This window comes from Pseudorasbora parva, chromosome 25 (assembly GCF_024679245.1).
Source record: "Pseudorasbora parva isolate DD20220531a chromosome 25, ASM2467924v1, whole genome shotgun sequence".
NCBI classification, from domain to species: Eukaryota; Metazoa; Chordata; class Actinopteri; order Cypriniformes; family Gobionidae; genus Pseudorasbora; species Pseudorasbora parva.
Window position 1 is genome coordinate 34,110,889 of NC_090196.1, and position 23,552 is coordinate 34,134,440.

Here is a 23,552-nt window from a genome sequence, read left to right on the forward strand (position 1 = left end):
GTAGACAGGACTAGGTAGACAGGACTATATAGACAGGACTAGATAGACAGGACTATATAGAAAGGACTATATAGACAAGACTAGATAGACAGGACTAGATAGACAGGACTAGGTAGACAGGACTAGGTAGACAGGACTAGGTAGACAGGACTAGGTAGACAGGACTATATAGACAGGACTAGATAGACAGGACTATATAGAAAGGACTATATAGACAAGACTAGATAGACAGGACTAGATAGACAGGACTAGGTAGACAGGAATAGGTAGACAGGACTAGGTAGACAGGACTAGATAGACAGGACTAGGTAGACAGGACTAGGTAGACAGGACTAGATAGACAGGACTAGATAGACAGGACTAGATAGACAGGACTATATAGACAGGACTAGATAGACAGGACTAGATAGACAGGACTAGGTAGACAGGACTAGGTAGACAGGACTAGGTAGACAGGACTATATAGACAAGACTAGATAGACAGGACTATATAGACAAGACTAGATAGACAGGACTAGGTAGACAGGACTAGATAGACAGGACTAGATAGACAGGACTAGGTAGACAGGACTAGGTAGACAGGACTATATAGACAGGACTAGATAGACAGGACTATATAGAAAGGACTATATAGACAAGACTAGATAGACAGGACTAGATAGACAGGACTAGGTAGACAGGACTAGGTAGACAGGACTAGGTAGACAGGACTATATAGACAGGACTAGATAGACAGGACTGTATAGAAAGGACTATATAGACAAGACTAGATAGACAGGACTAGATAGACAGGACTAGGTAGACAGGACTAGGTAGACAGGACTAGGTAGACAGGACTATATAGACAGGACTAGATAGACAGGACTAGGTAGACAGGACTAGATAGACAGGACTATATAGAAAGGACTATATAGACAAGACTAGATAGACAGGACTAGATAGACAGGACTAGGTAGACAGGACTAGGTAGACAGGACTATATAGACAGGACTATATAGACAGGACTAGATAGACAGGACTAGATAGACAGGACTAGATAGACAGGACTATATAGACAGGACTAGATAGACAGGACTAGATAGACAGGACTAGATAGACAGGACTATATAGACAGGACTATATAGACAGGACTAGATAGACAGGACTAGATAGACAGGACTAGATAGACTATCCTATAGTAATTCTACAGGACCTTCACAGTCCTGTAGCTCATCTTGGGTCGGCATTTCAATCAGTAACATTTGATTTATTTGCTTTTTAATGTTGATGATCACGTTATCCTATAGTAATTGTTTCAATTTCCAAGGATGAGCATTCTCCTCTAAAACTGATCAGACAGACCAAACTGTAAGTCATAGAGACTTGAAACTTTGAGAGCTTGTAGTCCTCTTACCGCCTCGGACTGATGGTGGCGCTACAGCGGTCAAAAGTATGAAATGACTCGATCAGTTTTGGCCCAATCAGAACCAAACTAATGCGACAAGATTCTCTTGAGTCTGATGTCAAAAAAAAGTTAACATTTTGGTTCATGGTGTCTAAGGCCACTTTTACTAAAATAGCTGTATTTGTGACCAGAATGAGATATTTTTACCAAACTCGGCACACCTATATTAGACCTAATTCTGTGGTTATGTGAAGAAGTATGTGGCAAATGGCCACTTGGTGACGCTATAACATGGGAAAACACAAACATTCCTATAACTAGCCTAAGTCCGATTGACTTGAAAATTGGCATGTAGTGTTTTTTTTCAAAGTACCAAAACTGCTTTTGAGGACATTTGCGTATCTTATCGGCCGTTGCCATCCGGTGAAGTTTAAGGAGCTTTCAGACAATGTTAACAGAGGCTCATCAAAATTAAACTCGCTGGGCCTGTTTGACTCACAGGCTTGTTTGAATTTCAAAAGAAATTGTCCACTTTTGCGACATTTTCATATGTGTAAGTGATTGTATACCAAGGAGTTTTTTTGCACACAACAACGGAATTCATACCATAAGGAAGAACTCCTCATTCTCAGCAACTTTGCCTCAAATATTGCCTTTGTTAAATATTAGAGATCATTTCACAGAACAACTTTTGCGAACAAGTCGTATGTTTTTGCTTCAACCTCGCTAAAACCAATGCAGCCTGCTCTGCCCTGATTGGTCTGATGGCCCAGTTTGTTCTGATTGATTGGTTGCTTAACAGTGTGTGTCGGTAGCTAAATGACCATCACCATATCTGAACAGTGTTTGAGGACGGGGCAAAGTAAACAGAATTTGCAGGTAGCCAATTAAAACCATAGGCTGGCAATACAGTCAAAATAAATCGTCCTCCGCATTTCTCACGTTTTTCACATGTGTAAAGGATTGTATACCATGAAATTTCTACCATATGGCAGAACTCCTCGTTCTGAGCAACTTCGCCTCTAGGACTGCCACCGCCAATCGAACAGTTCGTTAAATATCGGAGATTATTTCAAAATAAATGATTGTATACCATGCAATTTTTTTGCACACACCCATAGAATTCAAACCATATGGTCAACTCCTCATTCTGAGCTACTTTGGTTCAAATATTGCCTTTGCTAAATATTGGAGATCATTTCAAAAACCAACTTTCTTGAACAAGTCCTATGTTTTTTGCCTCAACCTCACTAAAAGCACTGTGACACAATTCTCAGGACTTTTTAGGCCAATAATTATTTAAAAAAAAATACTTTGGCTTTTGTATAACTATAGCTGGATCATTTAGAAAACATTTAGTCTACCCAAACGCCTATAATTCCTAGACGAAATCTCAGAAGTTCACATCATTGGGTGAGCACATGCGCCACATGATTCTTAAGAAGCATGCCAATTTTTATGGAGATCGGCCAATAAGTAAGGCTATAACTGGCAACAGGATTCCCTCAATTGTGGGGAAAGAGTTAGAAAGATATTCCTGTTTACAGATTTTTTCCTGATATTTAGCATCTAATGCAATGACATTAAGATGTTTTTAGTTATAATCAACCTGTGTGTTTTCAGGTCGGACAAAGACCTGGTGAATCAGGAACGATCCCTGGCGATCCAAAGAGAAGCGGGATTCAGATCGCTGAAGAACAGAGAGGTGAGCGCAGACAAAACACTGGGAAACTTTCAGGTCCCGTGTAGTGGTGAGACGTCTCTCTCACGCCTCATTTACACTGATGGTTCAAGAGACCCACTTCTGATTATTTCCCTCTCATGTGGCACAGATCGGATATGACATGTGAACGCGTTAGCAGGAGAAAAACGCATGAACTCAGATATCCTCAGATAGGATTCAGGCCTCACTCATATGTGGGAATAAATCCGGTATGAATTAGACACGTGCATTAGCGTCTGCCATGTGCAGTCAAATCAAATATTCCCCAGTAAATGAGAGTCGAACGTCATTAAAAAAGAGACTGAGGCGAATGACGTCACGAACTGCGAACAAGGGCTCTTCTCTTTTTCTCCGTCTTACTAGAAATTTTTTTTGCTGACCTTTAAAGATGTGTGGAGACATTTATAATCATTTTACCTGCGTCCGTTTCATATCGCGCCGTTTTACTTCCTTGCACCGGTTAAGAACGTCTTGGGCTGTTTCGCCAGTGTACAGTGTAAATGCAAATATCAGATACGAGTCGCTTTTAAAAGATGATATAAGATGATAAATCGGATATAGTCACCGAATCAGAATTGTGCATCAAGACCTGCAGTGTAAATGCGGCCTTAGGGTCCAGGATGAGTTAAATCGAGGATGTCTATCAGGTGATCTGACATCATCAATGTGAACGATCAGGTGGCCGGAGCCGGTCGTAAAAAGAAAGCACGCATGGCTGGGACGCGCTCTGATTTCCTGAGCCGTGCCTGTAGCACGGAGGTCGATTCTGACGAAGATGAGGATGATGAATACGAGTACACACCTGTGCTCTCTCGCACACCGCCTCTCCCAGAATCCCCCAGTTCACCTGACGCCGACCCGGCCTGCCACAGCGACTCCGAGATGGTAAAACCGAGAGCGGACGCCACCACGGAGCTTTGCACACTTATCCAACCACAGATGTAGAGACGAACATGTCAGGGATCATTTTCTTAATGGAATCGTTACATTCAACATGTTAAATTCTGGCGTTAAATTGCCTTCATGTCGTTACAAACCCACACGACTTCCAAAAATGTAAGGCTTTCTTCCAAATGTAGTTTCACAGTTCTCCTGCAACATGCATCCAAAGTCAAAAACACTTCTTATAATATCCATTGGAGCATCAGCTCTTTTCTCTCAGTGTCTGTTCGTGCCTTCCCGAGAGCCTGTTCTGCTCTGATTGGTCAAATTACCTTGTTTGTTCTGATTGGTCGACTGCTTAAAGGGACAGTTCACCCAAAAATGAAAATTCTGTCATCATTTACTCACCCTCAAGTCGTTCCAAACCTGTATGAGTTTCTTTGTTCTGCTGAACACAAAAGAAGATATTTTTTCCCTACTATGGTAGTCAATGGTTGCTCTCTCTGCTTGGTTACAAACATTCTTCAAAATATCTTCTTTTGTGTTCAGCAGAACAAATAAACTCATACAGGTTTGGAAAAACATGAGGGTGAGTAAATGATGACAAAAGTTTAGTTTTTGTGTGAACTATCCCTTAAACTGTGCGTCAGAAACCAAATGCCACAAAATGCCATTTACCAAATCTGAACAGTGTTTGAGGGCGGGGCAAAGTAGACTGTTCACCAGCAGCCAATGAAAACCATAGGCTGGCAATATGCAAATGAATAACAAACCTACATAGGTTCGGCAGGAAGTGAGACTGGAATTACTGACAAGTTTCAGAAAGTTCAGAATCGCTTCTTTCTTTAGGTGGCAATAACTCTCTTCATCTGCACTTTTGATCTTTGCAGCAAACTAATTCAAAACATTAATAGAAATGGTAATAGTCAGGTTTCCATCTAAGGACTTTTTACGTAAAAAGATTTAGTGCATCAAAATTTTTACCAATATAGCTGATGGAAATGACAATTATCTTTAATTTTTTGCGAATGTCGACACAATCTTTCCCCGTTAACCTTTAGAGTATAAATACTACAGTATGTCGATACTTCAAATGTCCCGAAAAACTACTTTAGAGAAAAAAAGTTTTGTTGAGAAATGCAAATAAATCGGGTCTGCGTTTGTGGCGTTGCATCTGTTAAAAGTTTCTCTGTAGTTCAAAACTGCATTAAATCGATTATAATCATATTACTAAATTGTATATTAAGTAATTTTATCACTATTGATAAGACTTCTCAAACATCATTCATCCTTATTTTTGTCATTTTTTCTTTTTTTACAATCTTATAAAAGTTAAGTGGTTTAATGGAAACAACTTAAGGGAAGATTTTTTTTTTTGCGATACAACAAAATTTTGCAACAATGGCTTTTTTTCTTAGGGACGACATCGTCATGCACACCGTTTTATCTGTAAAAGGTAGAGCCGAACCGATTTATCTTCAGTTGGGCTCTATTTATTATATTAGCTTTTTCTTCGCCTGTGTTTTGATCAGACAGATTGATCAGGAGATGTGTAACAGCGCCCCCTAGCGTATATCAGTGAAAGCAGAGAAAAAATCTTGTCAATGGCAGGGAAACGTTCTCTCTTAAAATACAAGATAACAAAAGACAAAAAAAAACACTGCTCTTGACTGAATAACTTTAATAAGGCTTCATCTATATTTTTACAGTGACGATTATGAAGTGATATTTGACATTTGATTACTATTTCTGTACCTGTAAATTTAGTTTAGACCTATGAAAAACCTGAAAAGAACTGTTTTCATTTGTATGTTTGCTTTGTTGTATTTATATATATATATATATATATATATATATGTACCAGTCAAACGTTTGGACAACAGTGGTATAGTGTGTCCAGACTTTTGGCTGGTACTGTACTAAAATATACACATGAAGAATATCGGCCAATATCCGTATTGACATATTTTTACTCCCTAATATCGGTATAGGCATCTGTCCTCGAACAATTTCGCCCGGGCTCTAGTAAAAGGCCAATTGGATGGAAACCGGCTGGAGACAGCAAATTTCAGTCTTAAAAAAAAAACACAAATTCAATAAAACATGGGGAAAAAAGTGGATGGAAACTTGGCTAATGAGTAATGACCCTAAAATAAGACTGAAGAAGGAAGGTCAAAGGGATTGAGAACGACATGATGGTCGACATTAACTCTTTAATGTTTGGTCAGTGTGCAAACCCGCTAACGCCTCTTGACTGACCTCAACCGTTGATCTCCTTCATAACCAAATCTCTGGAATGGACTAATCCAATAGAAGACTAATCAACCTGACTGGATGAGGCCGCCGTGTCTAGATTAACCAGAATATCAAGACTCTCTTTTCAATAATGGAGCGGTCTTGAACGTGAGGCTGGATCTCACGTGTCTTTTTTTTACGGATGATAATCTAGTTTGCAAATGCATGCGACCATTTAACATGGAAAGGATGTGATTTCTCCATTCCTCACTCATTCTCTTATCTAAAACACCCTCTCTTTCTCTCATTCTTTCCCTCATGTGAGTTGGGTTTGCTGTTTGAAACACTCATCAGCCTAAAGCAGTGTTCCTGTAGATCTGATAACCATTCGGTCCGCTCTGATGTGCTCAAAGCATTTACGTGCGATCTGATTCTGAATTCGCTTTTTCCATCTCAAGTCATCTCAGAAAGAGCAGAAGAGGATCCAGAAGACCATGTCCTCAGGGGATCTTGGGAAAATGGATTCGCTCAGGAAGTCCATGTCGCACACAGATAGCAGGTCAGAGGAGGTTCATTCTAATGTTCATTTCCTTAATGACCAAAAATGTTTGTTGACCTTTTTTCCCCCATGACTGAGGCGAGATGATGACGGGACATCATGAAACGTGAGACTATAAACATGCAATATTTTGACAGAGAAAGCGAGTAAAATGTAGTTTTCCTTAAGTAAAGTTGCCTACTGTAGGTCCAATTATTCAGAGGATTTAAGCTCTTGACATCTGGCAACCCCAGTCTACAATATATACACACTGATCAGGCTTAACATTATGAAGTGAATAACTCTGATGATCTCTTCATCACGGCTCCTGTTAGTGGGTGGGATTTATTAGGCAGCAAGTGAACATTTAGTCCTCAGAGTTGATGTGTGTGAAGAAATGGGCAAGCGTAAGGATTTGAGCGAGTTTGGCCAGATTGTGACGGCTAGACGACTGGGTCAGAGCATCTCCAAAACTGCAGCTCTTGTGGGCTGTTCCCGGTCTGCAGTGGTCAGTATCTATCAAAAGTGCTCCAAGAGGACCAGTGGAGAACCGGCCACAGGGTCATGGGCGGCCAAGGCTCATTGATGCACGTGGGGAGCGAAGGCTGGCCCGTGTGATCGCGCAACTTACAGGACTTGCTGCTAACATCTTGTAGCCAGATACCGCAGTACACCTTGCCTTGTAGAGTCCATGCCTTGACGTATCACCAAAAGGGGGACCAACACAATATTAGGAAGATGGTCATAATGTTATGCCTGATCGGTGTATATCATAACCATGACTTAAGAATTTGTTCTTTCTTTTTAGTTAATCATTGCCATTATTTACGCATTTATTCACTTCATGGCCACAAAGTTAGAAATCATTCCCACTGATTATTAATTAATCCCCTTGTTTTAGTAAACCGTGGCCACATTGAACTAATTAGTTTCTTAATTTTGATTTAACTAAAACAAGGGAACAAATTATTACAACGTGGCTCGTTCAAGCTGCTAAAAAGTACTTACATTTCACTTCTTGACATTTAAGTCCTGGAAAACCCTTGAAAACAGCCATATTTATGAAAAGGTACTTGAGAAATGCTTAAAATTAGTGTTTAATTTTATTGATCAAACAATACTTTAACACTGCAGCCTGTCTGATATAGATAGAGCAATTTTGCATGACTATGAGCGTGATATTGCTCATATAATATGATCGTATATGATACAGCTTTCATTCTTCAGGTCAATCATATAGAGAAAAAAATCAGTTTGAATAAGAAAAGCGATATCTTTGTCATAGTGTTCTTTCAATGGTTAAAGTTACCAGTCATTGTGCTGCACTTTATTTGTTTAAATCTATCTATTTACTTTTTTAGATTTTGAAAGATGATAAAGATATTGTTTGATAAGTGAGATCTCTGATTGTAATCCTTGAAAACCAAAAAAGTAGTGCTTTGAAAGTCCTTGAGTTTAATTTTACAGAATCTGCATGAACATCTTTATATGCTTGAATTATAAATCAGGAAACTAGAGCAAATGAGTAAAATAAACCATGCTCATCAGGTGACATAGTCTTGTGCTTATAGGAGCAATAATCTGATGAAATGTATCAACAGACAACATTCATGACAAGACTTTTTTAAGAGGACTAAGACTATGTTAAAAATATAGCTGACAAAGTTCATCCCTGCTACTAGTTATTTTCATGAATTCATGTTTCTATGATTCATTAGTGCAGGGATCTCCAATCTCGGTCCTGGAGAGCCGCTGTCCTGCAGAGTTTAGCTCCAGCCCCCCCAAAAAACACATGAACCAGCTAATTACAACAAGGCCCTAGTAAGACACTGAGTAGCGTGTTCAGGTGTGTTTAATTGGGGTTGGAGCTAAACTCTGCAGGACAGCGGCCCTTCAGGACCGAGACTGGAGGTCCCTGCATTAGTGCATGAAAGTGTGATCTTTTGTCCAATTGGTGTTCCCCGTAGGGTCAGAGGCAAAATGCGCTTCTGGAGTAAGAGCAAACATGGAGATAAGAAGATGTCCAGCAGGGGGCGCTCTGCCGACTCGGAGCTCGCCGACGCGAGGAACGGTGTGTGCCGTTTTTATCACCAGTTAATCAGATTTCTTCCACATGTGCCGTTTTCTAATGTGTTTCTCTCTCGCAGGCTCTCCTCCTGGAAGCCCGGAGCATGCTGGTCTATCAGAGCGCGGACGGGACAGCAAGGAGAACCGCGAGCCGATGATGGGAATGATGTCGATGAAGAGGAGGCGCAGTGTGAAGATCAGTAGCGTGTCTCTGGAAGCCTCTGCCTGGCAGAACGACGGCCTGCACATCCTCACCAGCACCGCAGACTACCGCAGCATGAACGACTTCCTCATGAAGAAGGTGCGCGGTACTCCTGCACTTTACACTGGCATGCAACTTCAGCATTCTCACTATAATTTAGAATAGTTTTACTAACGAATTTCTGTGCAAATTGTTGTAAAACCATTCTTGCTTAAACTGTCACATCATAGTGTATTAATGGCAATTACGAAATAACCGTTTTATATATTAATTTTGTAGAATGGTTATGACTGAATAAATAATACTTCTCTGTATAGAAATTTGACTCAAACATGTGAGAATCTATCAACATTTCTCCACATCTGCACACATTTAAACTAAAAGCCCTGAGGGAAGTTGTTTTGTCGAGTCTTCATGACGACCACAGAGGAGTATTTTATGAATGGGAGGAAATGACGCGCATATTACAATTAAAAGGTACCAACGTCGATGATCATATTCATAACTCCTGGCACATATTAACACATTACGGTCACTATAAGACTTTGAGAATAAAACCGAGGTAAAAATATAAACTTTAGTCTTAGATCTTTTTAGTGATGTATAGTTTTTTGGTGGTAATTAATAGGGCTGACCCCTAATAGTCGAAGATTCGATGCATCGATATGCAGGACCGGATTCGACCACTGATCTCATGGTCGAATCTTCGCGGGTGTTATGAAACGAGGATCATACCATTTTGGCAATATGGGGGTGCTCAATATTAGTGTTATAAAGACGTGTCGCGATCGGCCCTTTAAGGGCACTGAGCTTCGCACCGGACGCGCCGCGCCTTTAAAATTCGAACACATACACTGACGGCGGCATTCGACGCCTGTCCGCGGCGATTAAATGTATATTTCCCTCAAATCGTGAATGTACACACTGATTTCACCCTGTGCTACAAGATACACTCATCGTGCAGCTCTTCTGTCAGAAGTCGATTCAAAATTGAGCTCGCGGGAATATAATGTTCACGTCTGCCTAGTGTGAGATCCTGAGACACGCCGCTGAGCTTCAGTCCGGTCTGAGACCCCCTTTAGGCACAATCGGCTTAAGAACGTGCATATAAACGCACTCAACGTGTTCTTTTCCTCTCTAGGCAGGTATTTTTTTAGGTTTATTTATCAAAATGTTCTTTTATATATTTGTGTGATGTTCTGTGGTTCAGCTTTTAAATGTTATGAGAGAACGGTTAATTTACGAATGTAGTGTAGCCTAATTTTGATCACTTTATTAAAAGTGGTGGCTGTGTGCCGTGTGTAAAGTAAAATAAAAATAGTCTTAGCCTCCTGCTGACTAGTGTCCTGCCCTTCCCAACCCGTTTATACCGTTTATTTTTTTTCCGGTCTATGGTTTACACACACACTGATGATTCGACTATCGGTCGACCATAAAGAGAGTCGAATATTCTGATTCGAATGTGTAAATCCTTAGTCGGGGACACCCCTAGAAATTACTTACATCTGATAGTAATTTTGAGCTAATTTAAGCAAAGAGAGCTTCAGCACGTCCACGTCCTTGCGGACCTTAAGAGGTTAACAGCGAAGCAGAGCTTGAGTTGATATGCAGATATAATTAACTTTTATTAACAACAGTAATGTGCAAAAACCTCCTTTTTATAGAAAAAATTTAAATATTCTGCTCTTATTAAATTTACATTTACATTTATGCATTTAGCAGACGCTTTTATCCAAAGTGACTTACAGCTCAGGAGTACAGGAAGCGATCTGTCAAGAAGAGGCAACGAAACACAAAAAGTGCCTTAAATACCAAGATTTGTACACTACTCAGAGTAGCAAAAACCAGAAAAGGGAAGAAAAAAAGAGACAGAGGAAGAAGAGGTTTTTTTTTTGTGTTTTTTTTTTAAATGTGCCGTTGTTCTTCTATCGTCTCACACTGAACGGACCGACGGCTTCAGTGATTATTAAAGGAGCTCTTTACTTCTGTTCTGTGTAATTCAGTCACATATTTAAAGAAAAGCTTTTGTTTTCTATGAGACTGTGACTTCCTACTTTTCTCATATATTAAGGAGTGGAAAAGTCAATAAGTGCTCCTCTGCCGCCATCTACTGGTTATAGTGGCATTTCATTCATTTTTAAAATAATGATAAGGTCGATACTTCACGAAAAACGAGTTAAATATCCTATAAACAAACATTTAGCACAACTAGGGATTGGTTTAGTTTAAGGTTAGTTGCATGTAATTATAACTATAGGGCCTACATGTAACATATGCAACAATGACACTGTAAAATAGTCTGCACTTAAGTGTATAATTACACCTCAAAATAAAGTATAACCCAAAACCAATACATATTTGAGCGATTTACAGACAAATGAATTCTTTCCCCTGTGTTTAATGAAAGCAGAATGGATCACAAGCTAAAATGTGATTAAAAGCATCATCATATTAGCTAAAATATGAGATATCTGTGATCTGATGTTTGGTAGATCAGCGATCTGGAAGCAGAAGCCGGTCAGAAGGACACGCCCGTGGACGTGGTGTTCAAGAAGGCCCTGAAAGAGTTTCGCCTCAACATCTTCAACTCCTACTCCACTGCTCTGGCTGTGAGTGTCTGAAACCCTCAACACCTCTTCTCATCCCTCCAATCCCGCCTAAATGTGTCTCTTCCTCAGATGGATGATGGCAGGAGCATTCGCTATAAGGATCTCTACGCTCTGTTCGAGCACATTCTGGAGAAGAGCATGCGTCTGGAGCAGAGAGACTGGAGCGAGTCGCCGGTTAAAGTCTGGGTCAACACGTTTAAAGTCTTCCTCGACGAGTTCATGACCGAATTCAAGCCCATGGATGGGACCATTAGTAAGGTAAACCCCGTCTCTGGCTCCACCGACACACATTGCAGTCCCTCCAGTTTTTCGCGATTCTGTGATCGCTGAATACAACGCAAAATCAACAAAATGTCGCATTTTTTTGCGATCCTGCATAATTTTAGCCTAGAAATCTAGACGGACCCTAGCGGCAGCAAATCTAATCTGCCGCGAGTGTCGTCTAGCAACTCTCAATACCCTTCTGATCTGTAAACGCCAAACTCTGGTCGGGCCAATCACATCGTGTATAGAGTCGGCGGGCGGGGCCATAATGATGACGGCCGAGTTGCGTTTGCGTGCTTCTAGTAAACACAGAAACTGGCGAACGGCGGTCTGTCGAATCAGCTTTGACCGCGACTCTGGAAGACTTGGAGTTAAGCTTTTCTCTGAGAAAAGAACAAAGAACGGCACTGAAGTCATTCTTAAGAAGGGAAGATGTGTTCAGAGTTTAGCCGACCGGATACGGCGAATGTTTAATCTCTCAACGAGCTCTGCTTCACCTTCGTTGCTCTGGTTGGTGTAGCGCTATCCTATCGCGTGCAGAGGGAGTTTGACAGACAGCCGTTTATCCGCCCCTCAGATTGAGCCGTCAATGGTGAGTTTCCAGACCAAACATCTTGATGTGGGTCCGGCTTGTCAGGCTAGCATAATTTGTGATTTCACCGCAAAATAATCACACAAAAAATATTTTAAATCACAAATAATATCTAATTGAAGTATCTTTAATTTATTTAAAGCTATAATGCATTGTTTTCATGAGGATACAGACGTCGTGGTGCGCAGTGTGTGGTCTGTGGAAGTGAAAGCGAATCTTTCTCACCTAATAAGTGCCATGGACTGGGCGAATTGATTACTCCTTCGGATGAGACGTTAAACCGAGGTCCTGACTCTCTGTGGTCGTTAAAACCCCAGATGTCTTTCGATAAAGAGTAGGGGTGTAACCCCGGCATCCTGGCCAAATTTGCCCACTGGCCTCTGTCCATCATGGCCACCTTATCATCCCCATATCCTGATTGGCTTCATCACTCGGTCTCCTATCCAAATAAAAGTATGATATGTCCGATAACACTAAAAAAAGAGGTAATAAACGCGCTGTATAACACAAACTCAATTCGCTCCTGACACACGGACCGATGTCAGACTGGCTGAGGATTCTGTGCACGTTTGCCAGCTGTCAGCGCTCACGAGTATACAGAAATGTGTTATATTTATAGGCTTAATGCCCTTAAACAATCAAAATCAAATACGCTTATGCCTAAATGTCCGTCTTGGCGGTTATGTCTTGAGTGAATAAGTTTGTGACAGGATTGGTTCCGACCGTGTGTTACTGTAGTAGGTATTTAAAGTGAAAGCAACCTAATATAGGCTACTACACCATCAAACAACAGCTGGAAAAAACTAACAATAGCCTACTTAAACGTCAAGCACTGTTTGTATCTGTGTCTTTCTGTTGTGTTTGTTTGTCCTATATCATTTGTTTATTAGTTATTTTATTACTGACTGTTTACTTGATTAATTAATTATTTGAGAACTTTTAATTTATATTAGGCAATTGCTTATTGCTGTGATTTACTTGTCATATTTCCCACCCTAAGCGATCATGTTGTTAAAGCTATAGTACACCACTGGACAGCCTTTTTTAGTAAGATACCAAAATAAACAAGATTTGTGCTGTTTGTTTGTTCTATTGTTTGCATCTGATGTAATATGATAAATGTGGTATCCTAATTATTTTAAAAAAAATGCAAAAATTTTCACAAATTTCTGGAAATTACCACCACAAAATCAGTCATTTTGATCACAAAAATCACACAAAAATATCATGAAATCCTGGAGGGACGTTGTCCTCTAACACTCTTCTGACAATCTGTGTATGATGTTTTCCAGGCTCCTAAACCTGAGAGAAAGAAGAGGAGGAAAAAGGAATCGGACACTGTCAGTCCCAGTTTTAGATCATTAATCTGGTGTATTATGGATTATGTATTCTTGGTGAGAGTCCATTAACATCTGCAGCGTTGTGCTGCCCTCTGCAGGTGGAAGAGCACATGGGACACATCTTCAAATCCACTCAGTACAGCATCCCGACCTACTGCGAGTTCTGCTCGTCTCTCATCTGGATGATGGACAAAGCGTGTGTGTGCAAACGTGAGTCCGATCATGTGTGTGTGTTTCCATCTGGGAATGTTTTTCTCGTAACATTGAAATATCTCAGAATGGGCACTCGAGTAAGAGTGTTTTCATGCCTTCGATTGATATATTTTATTATATCAATGTTTAGGGATGCAACGATATGAACATTTAGGTTGATACTGATAATTCTGAAAGCCAATAACTGATATATTGACCGATAAATCTAAATCCACATTTTTATATGATTTTTTAGAGCCTGATTACAAAAACAAAAGTCTCAAACGGAACAAAAACTTTTTAAGCTTATCTTATTTTCGTTATAAAATTCATGTCCCAAACACACAATTATTATGAAATGTTATGTGGCTTATATGACAGACTTGCACTGCTCATGTTGCACTTAAATGTATTTTTCTTTTTCAAGCAACCATCATGGTCAATCTGAAATATCTCAGCTTAAACAAATAATACATTATTTATCTGCTTTAATATTTTGGCTACATTTTTCTATCGGGCCAATAATGATGACTTTCAAAATTAATACACGCTATATTGCCAAATGTTTTTGGACGCCTGGCTTTACCTGCTCATGAACTTGAATGCCATCCCATTGTTAATCCTGTGGGTTTAATCTGGAGTCGGCCCACCCTCTCTAACAGCTCCAGCTCTTCTGGGAAGGCTTTCCTCAAGGTTTAGGAGTGTGTTTATGGGGATTTTTGCCCATTCTTCTAGAAGCTCATTTGTGAGGTCAGGCACTGTTGTTGGACGAGAAGGCCTGGCTCTCAGTCTCCGCTCTAATTCATCCCAAAGCTGTTCTATCGGGTTGAGCTCAGGACTCTGTGCAGGCCAGTCAAGTTCCTCCACACCAAACTCCTCATCCATGTCTTTATGGACCGACGCTTTGTGCACTGGAGCGCAGTCATGCTGGGACAGGAAGGGGCCGTCCACAAACTGCTCCCACAAAGATAGGAGCATGAAATTGTCCAAAATGTCTTGGTGAAGAATTAAGAGACTTAGTTCACTGGAACTAAGGGGCAAAGCCCTGAAAAAAACCACCCCATAATGCCCAATCCACCAAAATTTACACTTGGCACAATGCAGTCAGGCAAGTCCCGTTCTCCTGGCGACGCCAAACCCAGACTCGTCCATGGGATTGTCAGACTGAAGCGTGATTGGTCGCTCAGAGAACACGTCTCACTGCTCTAGAGTCCAGTGGCGGCTGCTTTACTCCACTGCATCCCACGCTTTGCATTGCTCTTGGTGATGTAAGGCTTGGATGAGCTGCTCGGCCATGGAAACCCATTCCATGAAGCTCTCTCCGCTGTTCTTGAGCTCATCTGAAGGCCACAGAAGTTTGGAGGTCTGGAGCTGTTGACTCTGCAGAAAGTTGGAGACTTCTGCGCACTGTGACCCTCAGCATGCACCGACCCCGCTCTGTGATTTCACTTCGTGGTTGAGTTGCTGTTGTCCCCAATGGCTTCCACTTTGTTATAATCCCACTAACAGTTGAGCGTGGAATATTTAGTAGTGAGGAAATGTCAGGAATGGCCTTACGCCGCATTCACACGGGGCGTAGGCGTTAACGCTTCCCATTTACTTTGAATGGGTGACATCATCCGTTGCCGAACTGAATTGTGGGTTCCGTCGCGGCACTTCACTCGCGTTGCAAGCGGCAGAAGTTGAAGAATTCTCAACTTTTCAAGTGCCAGCGCAGGCGTCATCCAATCAGATCGCCGTATGCAAATATCCTACAGCAGACGCTAGCCAATTGCGTTCATTACTGCTCCGTGAACCATCCAGACCATAGACCGTTAAAAATCCAGACGCAGCTCCTGGACCACTACGTGATATTTTTCCCGCTGTCGGCGCTTTTTCGGGATTTAATGTACTTAACAGCTTCGTGCACCTGTGCAGTGCGCTGACAACAACTACACGGGCAATCGCACTCGCACATACAACCAAAAAAGGCGCTTTTTTGTGTTGTGTTTTGGTCCAAGCGGCAAGTTAATGTGATTGGCTATTATCACTATGACGATCGCGTCAGCACCCAGCTTCAGCCACGCCCTCCGTCAAGCGTTAACGCCTACGCCCCGTGTGAATGCGGCGTTATTGCACAGGTGTCAGCCTATCACGGCCCCACGCTTGAGTTCACTGAGCTCCTGAGAGCGACCCATTCTTTCACTAATGTGTGTAGAAGCGTCTGCAGGCCGAGAGCTGGAGTTATACACCTGTTGCCATGAAGGGACTGAACACCTGAACTCAGTGATTTAGAGAGGCGTCACAATACTTTAGGCAATATAGAGTATATCTGCTTATACCGATATGTTGGCCAATACATCACACATCCCTATTAGTGACAGTGAAATAACACTGGTTTTGTCACAGTCTGGAATGCTTCTTGTATTTTGATCTTAGGGGATAAGTGTCCGTCTGCTGGTCTGAGTGCAGCATAATCTGATTTTCCCCTGTAAATTCATCTATTTTTCAATAATGGACTCTTGCGTCTCTGTCTCATTTTCCTCTTGATCTGAAAAGGAAATGGTGCTCAGATCCGCTCAGTCTCTGGCTGGCTGTTTAACGTGTCCTCCTTTCTTTCTCCTCTTCAGTCTGTCGCTATGCGTGCCACAAGAAGTGCTGTCTGAGGATGACTACCAAATGCAGTAAGAAGGTAAGACCACCTTAAAATAATGATTGGCCGACATATACAGTACAGGCCACACGTTTGGACACATTACTATTGGTAATGTTTTTGAAAGAAGTTTCTTCTGCTCATCAAGCCGGCATTTATTTGATCAAAAATACAGACTTTTTTTTTTAATATTGTGATATATTATTACAAATTAAAATATTTGTTTTCCAGTGTGTTCTCCTTTAAATGCTGATTTATTTCTGTGATAAAGCTGAATGTTCAGGATGGTTCCTCCAGTCTTCAGTGATCATGATCCTTCAGAAATGTTGGAGACAGTTCTGCTGATTAATATATCTGAGGAATAAAATAACTGCATTTATTCAAAATAAAAACATATTTTCAAATAATATAAATCTCCTTTACTATAAATTTGTATCAATTTAACACATCCTTGCTGAATAAAATTATTGATTTATTTTAAAAAAAGAAAGAAAAAGATGACTGACCAGTAGTGTATATTTTTGTTACAAAAGGTTTCTATTTTTAAAACATTTTCTTTTTTTTCTTTTTTTCCCTTTAAAAAAAAAAAGTTTTATTCATCAAAGTATTATAAAAAAAGTATCACAGGTTATGAAAAAATATTAAGCAGCAGAACTGTTTCCAACACTCTTAAGCCCCTTTCACACTGCGATTCCGGCAAATACACGGATAATGCGACCCGGCATTTGTTCCCGGGCCGCTAGATTTGGTCCATTCACACTGCCAGCGAAATACCGTAATACGAGCGCTTTCACACACAACCCGTAACGGTCCCGGGTCGAGTCGACACGTGACATCCGGATGTGACGTATAACGGCGAGCGATCTCAGCTTCAGCGCGGATAGTAAGGAGCTCCGTGGTCTCGACTTGTGTCCAGTTTGCGCACATTTCTGCGTGTTTAATTTTAGTTTCTTTTGTATACGAACACTCTCTGCGTTTAAAACACCGACGAGCTCTTCTGGCACTGCAGGGTTGTATTATTGAAAAAACAAGCTCTAGGAGTCGCACGATAACTACGCACACGCTGCGGCATTAGTTTCGGCTTTTGTTCACACAGCGCTCGTCCCGGGTCGAATCCCGCAATATTTCTAGGTCCCCGACCCGGGTTCAGTTCGGTAATCAATCCCGGGACGTGGTGCTTTCACACAGAAGGCGACCCGGCAATGCTCCGGGAATACTGCGGGTCCGACGTGCAGTGTGAAAGGGGCTATAATGAGTCCTCATCTGAGAATGATTTCTGAAGGATCATGATCACTGAAGACTGGAGGAACCATCCTGAACATTCAGCTTTATCACAGAAATAAATCAGCATTTAAAGGAGAATACACTGGAAACCAAATATTTTAAATGGTAATAATATATCACAATATTACGCTTCTTTCTGTATTTTTGATCAAATAAATGCCGGCTTGATGAGCAGAAGAAACTTTTACAAATAGTAATGAGTCCAAACGTTTGGCCTGTACTGTGTGTACGCTCTCGATATCGGATTTGGCCATTAAAACCCCTCATCGGTCAGCCATTCATCTTAAAGGAACACTCCACTTTTTTTGAAAATAGGCTTATTTTCCAAGTCCCTTAGAGTTACACAGTTGAGTTTTAGGGTTTTTGAATCCATTCAGCCGATCTCTGTATCTGGTGGGAGCACTTTTAGCATAGCTTAGCATACATCATTGAAGCAGATTAGACCATTAGCATCACGCTCAAAAATTACCAAAGACTTTATTTTTTCAAAGATAATATTTTTCCAATTAAAAAGTTTACTATTTTGTAGTTACATCATGTACTAAGACCAACGGAAAAGAAAAGTTTTGATTTTTAGAACGATTATAGATAGGAACTATTCTCTCATTCCTGCGTAATAATCAGGGAACTTTGCTGCCGTACCATGGGTGCAGCGGCGCAGTGATATTACGCAGAAAATACTTCCTAGCTATATCGGCCGGGGAAAAAAAACCCAACTTTTTATTTTCCATTGGTCTTAGTACACAATCTAACTACAGAAGAGTCACGTTTTAAAAAGGAAAATATAGTGAAAGTCTTTGGTCATTTTTGAGTGCGATGCTAATGGTCTTATCCGATTCAATGATGTATGCTAAGCTACTTCTAAAAGTGCTCCCGCCAGATACAGAGATCGGCTGAATGGATTCAAAAACGGTAAAACTCGACTGTTTAACTCTAATGCTGCGTTCACACCGCACGCGAATGACGCGATTCGCGCGAGTGATTTACATGTTAAGTCAATGCAGAGACGCGAATAGGCATTCTGCGGCGCGATTCGCGCGAATGAGGCGGCGCGAATGGCGCGATTCGCGCGAATGAAGCGGCAATGATCACGCGAATTGAGCGTTTTGAACGCGTGATTCGCGCGAACCGCGCGAAACACGCGAATCGCTCAAGTTGAAAAATCTGAACTTTGGCGGATATTCGCGCCGCGTTAACCAATGAGGAGCCTGCTTACTGCTGTCACGTGGTGAAGTGACGGATGGGAAACCCATAGGGGAACCCCGAGGCCAGAGTCATTTAAAAATACTACTCTATTGTGTCACAAAATGTACTTTTAATAGTTTTTCAGGCGAGAATGTAGTTGTTTAAAGCTCAAATATGTGATTTATTTATTAAGAGAGCTCCTATTTGAAAATTTGATCTGGTGTTTTCGGAGGTGTGAGCCCCAGGCGATCACCGGAGCTCAGCGCTCATCAACCCCGGTGAGAGCAGCCTTAACTCGGATAGTCTTTCTGCCGACTGCCGCTGCCTGGCAGAAGCCCCTCCGATGACGCGAATTCGCGTCTGTTGTGTAGTGAATGTCACACGCGAATGAGCACTTTTTGTATAAAAAAACACAGATTTGAGCATTAAACAACAATATTATCGCCTGAAAAAGTCTTCAAACTACGTTTTGTCACACATTAACAGTAGTATTTTTTACAGAAAAGAAGTCAAGTGACCCAGTCAAAATGACTAGCAGAAACCCCTCCCATGACGCGAATTCGCGTCTGTTGTGTAGTGAATGTCACACGCGAATGAAGCGAATTTGACGCGCGAATGAAGCGAATGGATTCAAAATGTTCACGCGTCCAACTTCGCGCGAATAGCGCGATTTATTCGCGTCATTCGCGTGCGGTGTGAACGCAGCATAAGGGATTTGGAAAATGAGCCTATTTTCTAAAAAAAGTGGAGCATTCCTTTAAATCATCTCTAAATGATCTCTTTTATATGATAAAGGATCTTTCTGTGCCGTCTTCAGTTGTATGTGACTCATCTTTGTGACTCAAACTTCATTCCAGTCATAATTTTTCATGTAATTCATTTCTGTGTGTGTCTGTCTGTGTGTGTGTGTGTGGGGCACGCCCAGTTTGACCCCGAGCTGTCTTCACGGCAGTTTGGCGTAGAGTTGTCTCGTTTGACCAGCGACGAGAGAGCCGTCCCGCTGGTGGTTGAGAAGCTGATAAACTACATCGAGATGCACGGCCTCTACACCGAGGGCATCTACCGCAAATCTGGGTCCACCAATAAAATCAAAGAGCTGAAGCTGGGGCTGGACACCGGTGAGCACACACAGACTCTATCTTATGGGGAAAATACGTCATGTAGAAACTGAGTGTGTTTGATGATCTTTCTTCATCGCAGATGCGAACAGTGTGAATTTAGACGACTACAACATCCATGTGATCGCGAGTGTCCTGAAACAGTGGCTGCGTGACCTTCCTAACCCCCTGATGACCTTTGAACTTTACGAGGAGTTCCTCAGGGCAATGGGTATGAGCGCTTTGGGCCGGATTTAACAAAACATACTCAAAAATTTTATTCTTGCTTAATTTCTTACTTCGAGTCCGCATGACCTTCCACAGTTCTAGCCCCTCCCCATGAATATGGTCCATACTTCTGTGTGGACAGACACAAACCCTCTGAGAACTACTGACGAATTTAGATCAAATTAATGAGCTTAGCTAATTCCTTTATTTTATTTATGTACCCATCCATCCATTTATACATCCATCCATCCATCCTTCCATCTATCTATTTATTAATCCATCCACCCATCTATTTATCCATCCATCTATACATCTATCCATCCATTCACCCATCCATCCATACACCCATCTATCCATCCATTCACCCATCCATCCATACACCCATCTATCCATTCATTCATCCATCTATTTATCCATCCATCTATACACCCATCTCTACATCCATCCATTCACCCATCTATTTATCCATCCATCTATCCATCCATCTACCCATATATTTATCAATTCTTCTATACATCAATCCATCCATTCTCCCATCCATCTATACATCCATCCATTTATTCAACCATCTATCTATTTATCCATCCATCCATCCATCCATCCATCCATCCATCCATCCATCCATCCATCCACCCACCCATTTATTTAACCATCCATCTATACATCCATCTATCTATTTATCCATCCATCTATACATCCATCCATCTACCCATCTATGTATCAATCCTTCTATACATCCATCCATCCATCCATTCTCCCATCCATCCATTTATTCAGCCATCTATCTATTTATCCATCCATCCATCCATCCATTTATTTATACATCCATCTATACATCCACCCATTTATTTATCCATCCATCTATACATCCATCCATTTATTCAGCCATCTATCTATCTATTTATCCATCCATCTATCCATCCATCTATACATCCATCCATCTACCCATCTATTTATCAATCCTTCTATACATCCATCCATCCATCCATTCTCCCATCCATCCATACATTTATTCAGCCATCTATCTATTTATCCATCCATCCACCATCCATCCACCCATTTATTTATCCATCCATCTATACAGCCATCCATTTATTCAGTCATCTATCTATCTATTTAACTATCCATCCATCCATCCACGCATTTATTTATCCATCCATCCATCTATTCAGCCATCTATCTATTTATCCATCCATCCACCATCCATCCACCCATTTATTTATCCATCCATCTATACAGCCATCCATTTATTCAGCCATCTATCTATCTATTTAACTATCCATCCATCCATCCACGCATTTATTTATCCATCCATCCATCTATTCAGCCATCTATCTATTTATCCATCCATCCATCCATCCATCCATCCATCCATCCATCCATCCATCCATCCATCCATCCATCCACCCACCCATTTATTTATCCATCCATCTATACATCCATCCATTTATTCAGCTATCTATCTATTTATCTATCTATCCATCAGTCCATCTATCCATCTTTAATGAAATCAAAACCAACAATCGTTGTTTTGTTTTTTATTGAGTAAGCCACCAATAGCAAACCACAAAAATCCAATCAGTTCCCCACAGAGGAAATCAAGCCCCGCCCCACATGTGTTCTTGTTTGAGAAGCGTGTCACTCGGATATGTGACATTATACGTAATCACTATCACAATTTACATTTCATGCAGACTTTAAGAAAGAGTATTTTTCAGGAATTGCGCTCAGGAACATTCTTACAAACTATACACCTAAAGAAAGGTCTTCTTTCTCAAACAAAAGATTTTGGTGAATCCGGCCCTAGATTACGTCCTCTCACCATTTTGAGGAAACTGCTCATAGTTTGGGCTGATTTGCATGGATATAATGGAGTGTTTTGTGATGTTGGTTGGTGTAGGTCTGCAGGATAAGCGTGAGGTGGTTCAGGGGGTTTATTCGGTCATTGATCAGCTCAGCAGGACTCACCTCAGCACACTGGAGAGACTCGTTTTCCACCTGGTCCGGTGAGATGTTTAACCTCCATAGTCTGGATGGTTTTACTCAATGCCTGTCGCTACAGCAGTTTAACCGTCATATGTCGTTTGTTTCAGGATCTCATTCCAGGAGGAGACGAACCGCATGTCTGCGAACGCACTGGCCATCGTGTTTGCCCCCTGCATACTGCGCTGTCCCGACACCACTGACCCGTTACAGAGCGTCCGGGACATCGGCAAGACCACTGCGTAAGATGCTATCAGTTTGCAGCATGAAATCATAACTACCATCCAGACGTAGCCGAAATGGTTATTTTACATGATTAATGCAATCTTTTTAGTCAGATTATGCAGAATATGAGTCTGATGCTCCATTGGGCTGTGATTATGGGGCGTGTTTCAACCCAACCAGGAATGGCCTCGATTGGACAGACCTACAACCAATCAGAGCAGCGGAGCGACGCATAACGTTAGTTGTCAAATGTCAACAGAACTCAACTGCACTGTGTTGCCAAGTCTGCGGTTTTCCCGACGGTTGTTTTCCTTGTCCGCGGGTTGAAGCGACCTCAATTATGGGATATATAGACCCAGGAATGACAATTATAGCAGCAACCTTGCCAAAATAACACACATTTACCCCCAAACGCCATTTTTTTCCAGAGAACTCCGCCGAGAAGCTATTGGGCTTGTTTTGGGCTAGTGGTTGGCGGGTTTTGTTGTAAAACTTGGCAACCCTGTCTGCACGCACACTGGAATAAGTAACGTTAGAAGAAAAAGATGAGTGTAAAAGATCTTTGCCGGTGTTGTAAAAAAATTATTTAAAGAGCACTTCCCAACATGATCATCATTTCTGAGAGAAATAGTGAAGGTGATGGAGATACGAACAAGCTCTCCGTTTAGGATTAGAACAAACTCAACCCAAACGCCTTTGATGATGTGATGATTACGGTACTCTTGATCATCTGTCCGTCATCGGCTAAAGCCCGCCCTGATGATCTCATTGGTCAGTTTCTGTTGATCATCTGTCCGTCATCGTCTAAAGCCCGCCCTGATGATCTCATTGGTCAGTTTCTGTTGATCATCTGTCCATCATCGGCTAAAGCCCGCCCTGATGATCTCATT

At 41.4% G+C, this 23,552-nt stretch overlaps 1 protein-coding gene across 4 annotated transcripts in view; it reads left to right on the forward strand.

The window, feature by feature from the left end:
- The window catches only part of myo9ab (myosin IXAb), a 140,982-nt gene that overhangs the window by 105,887 nt on the left and 11,543 nt on the right, over window positions 1-23,552 (forward strand). For 3 of the 4 annotated variants that reach the window (XM_067436999.1, XM_067436997.1, XM_067436998.1), the window contains exons 26-39: window positions 3,008-3,089; window positions 3,786-3,992; window positions 6,683-6,783; window positions 8,730-8,833; window positions 8,910-9,130; window positions 11,524-11,640; window positions 11,710-11,898; window positions 13,789-13,836; window positions 13,935-14,046; window positions 16,638-16,699; window positions 20,055-20,247; window positions 20,330-20,458; window positions 22,355-22,460; window positions 22,548-22,679. In XM_067436999.1, the coding sequence (XP_067293100.1) occupies window positions 3,008-3,089; window positions 3,786-3,992; window positions 6,683-6,783; window positions 8,730-8,833; window positions 8,910-9,130; window positions 11,524-11,640; window positions 11,710-11,898; window positions 13,789-13,836; window positions 13,935-14,046; window positions 16,638-16,699; window positions 20,055-20,247; window positions 20,330-20,458; window positions 22,355-22,460; window positions 22,548-22,679 (1,803 nt within the window). The remainder of the gene's footprint in view (window positions 1-3,007; window positions 3,090-3,785; window positions 3,993-6,682; window positions 6,784-8,729; window positions 8,834-8,909; window positions 9,131-11,523; window positions 11,641-11,709; window positions 11,899-13,788; window positions 13,837-13,934; window positions 14,047-16,637; window positions 16,700-20,054; window positions 20,248-20,329; window positions 20,459-22,354; window positions 22,461-22,547; window positions 22,680-23,552) is intronic. The other variant, XM_067437000.1, reaches the window with a different exon arrangement.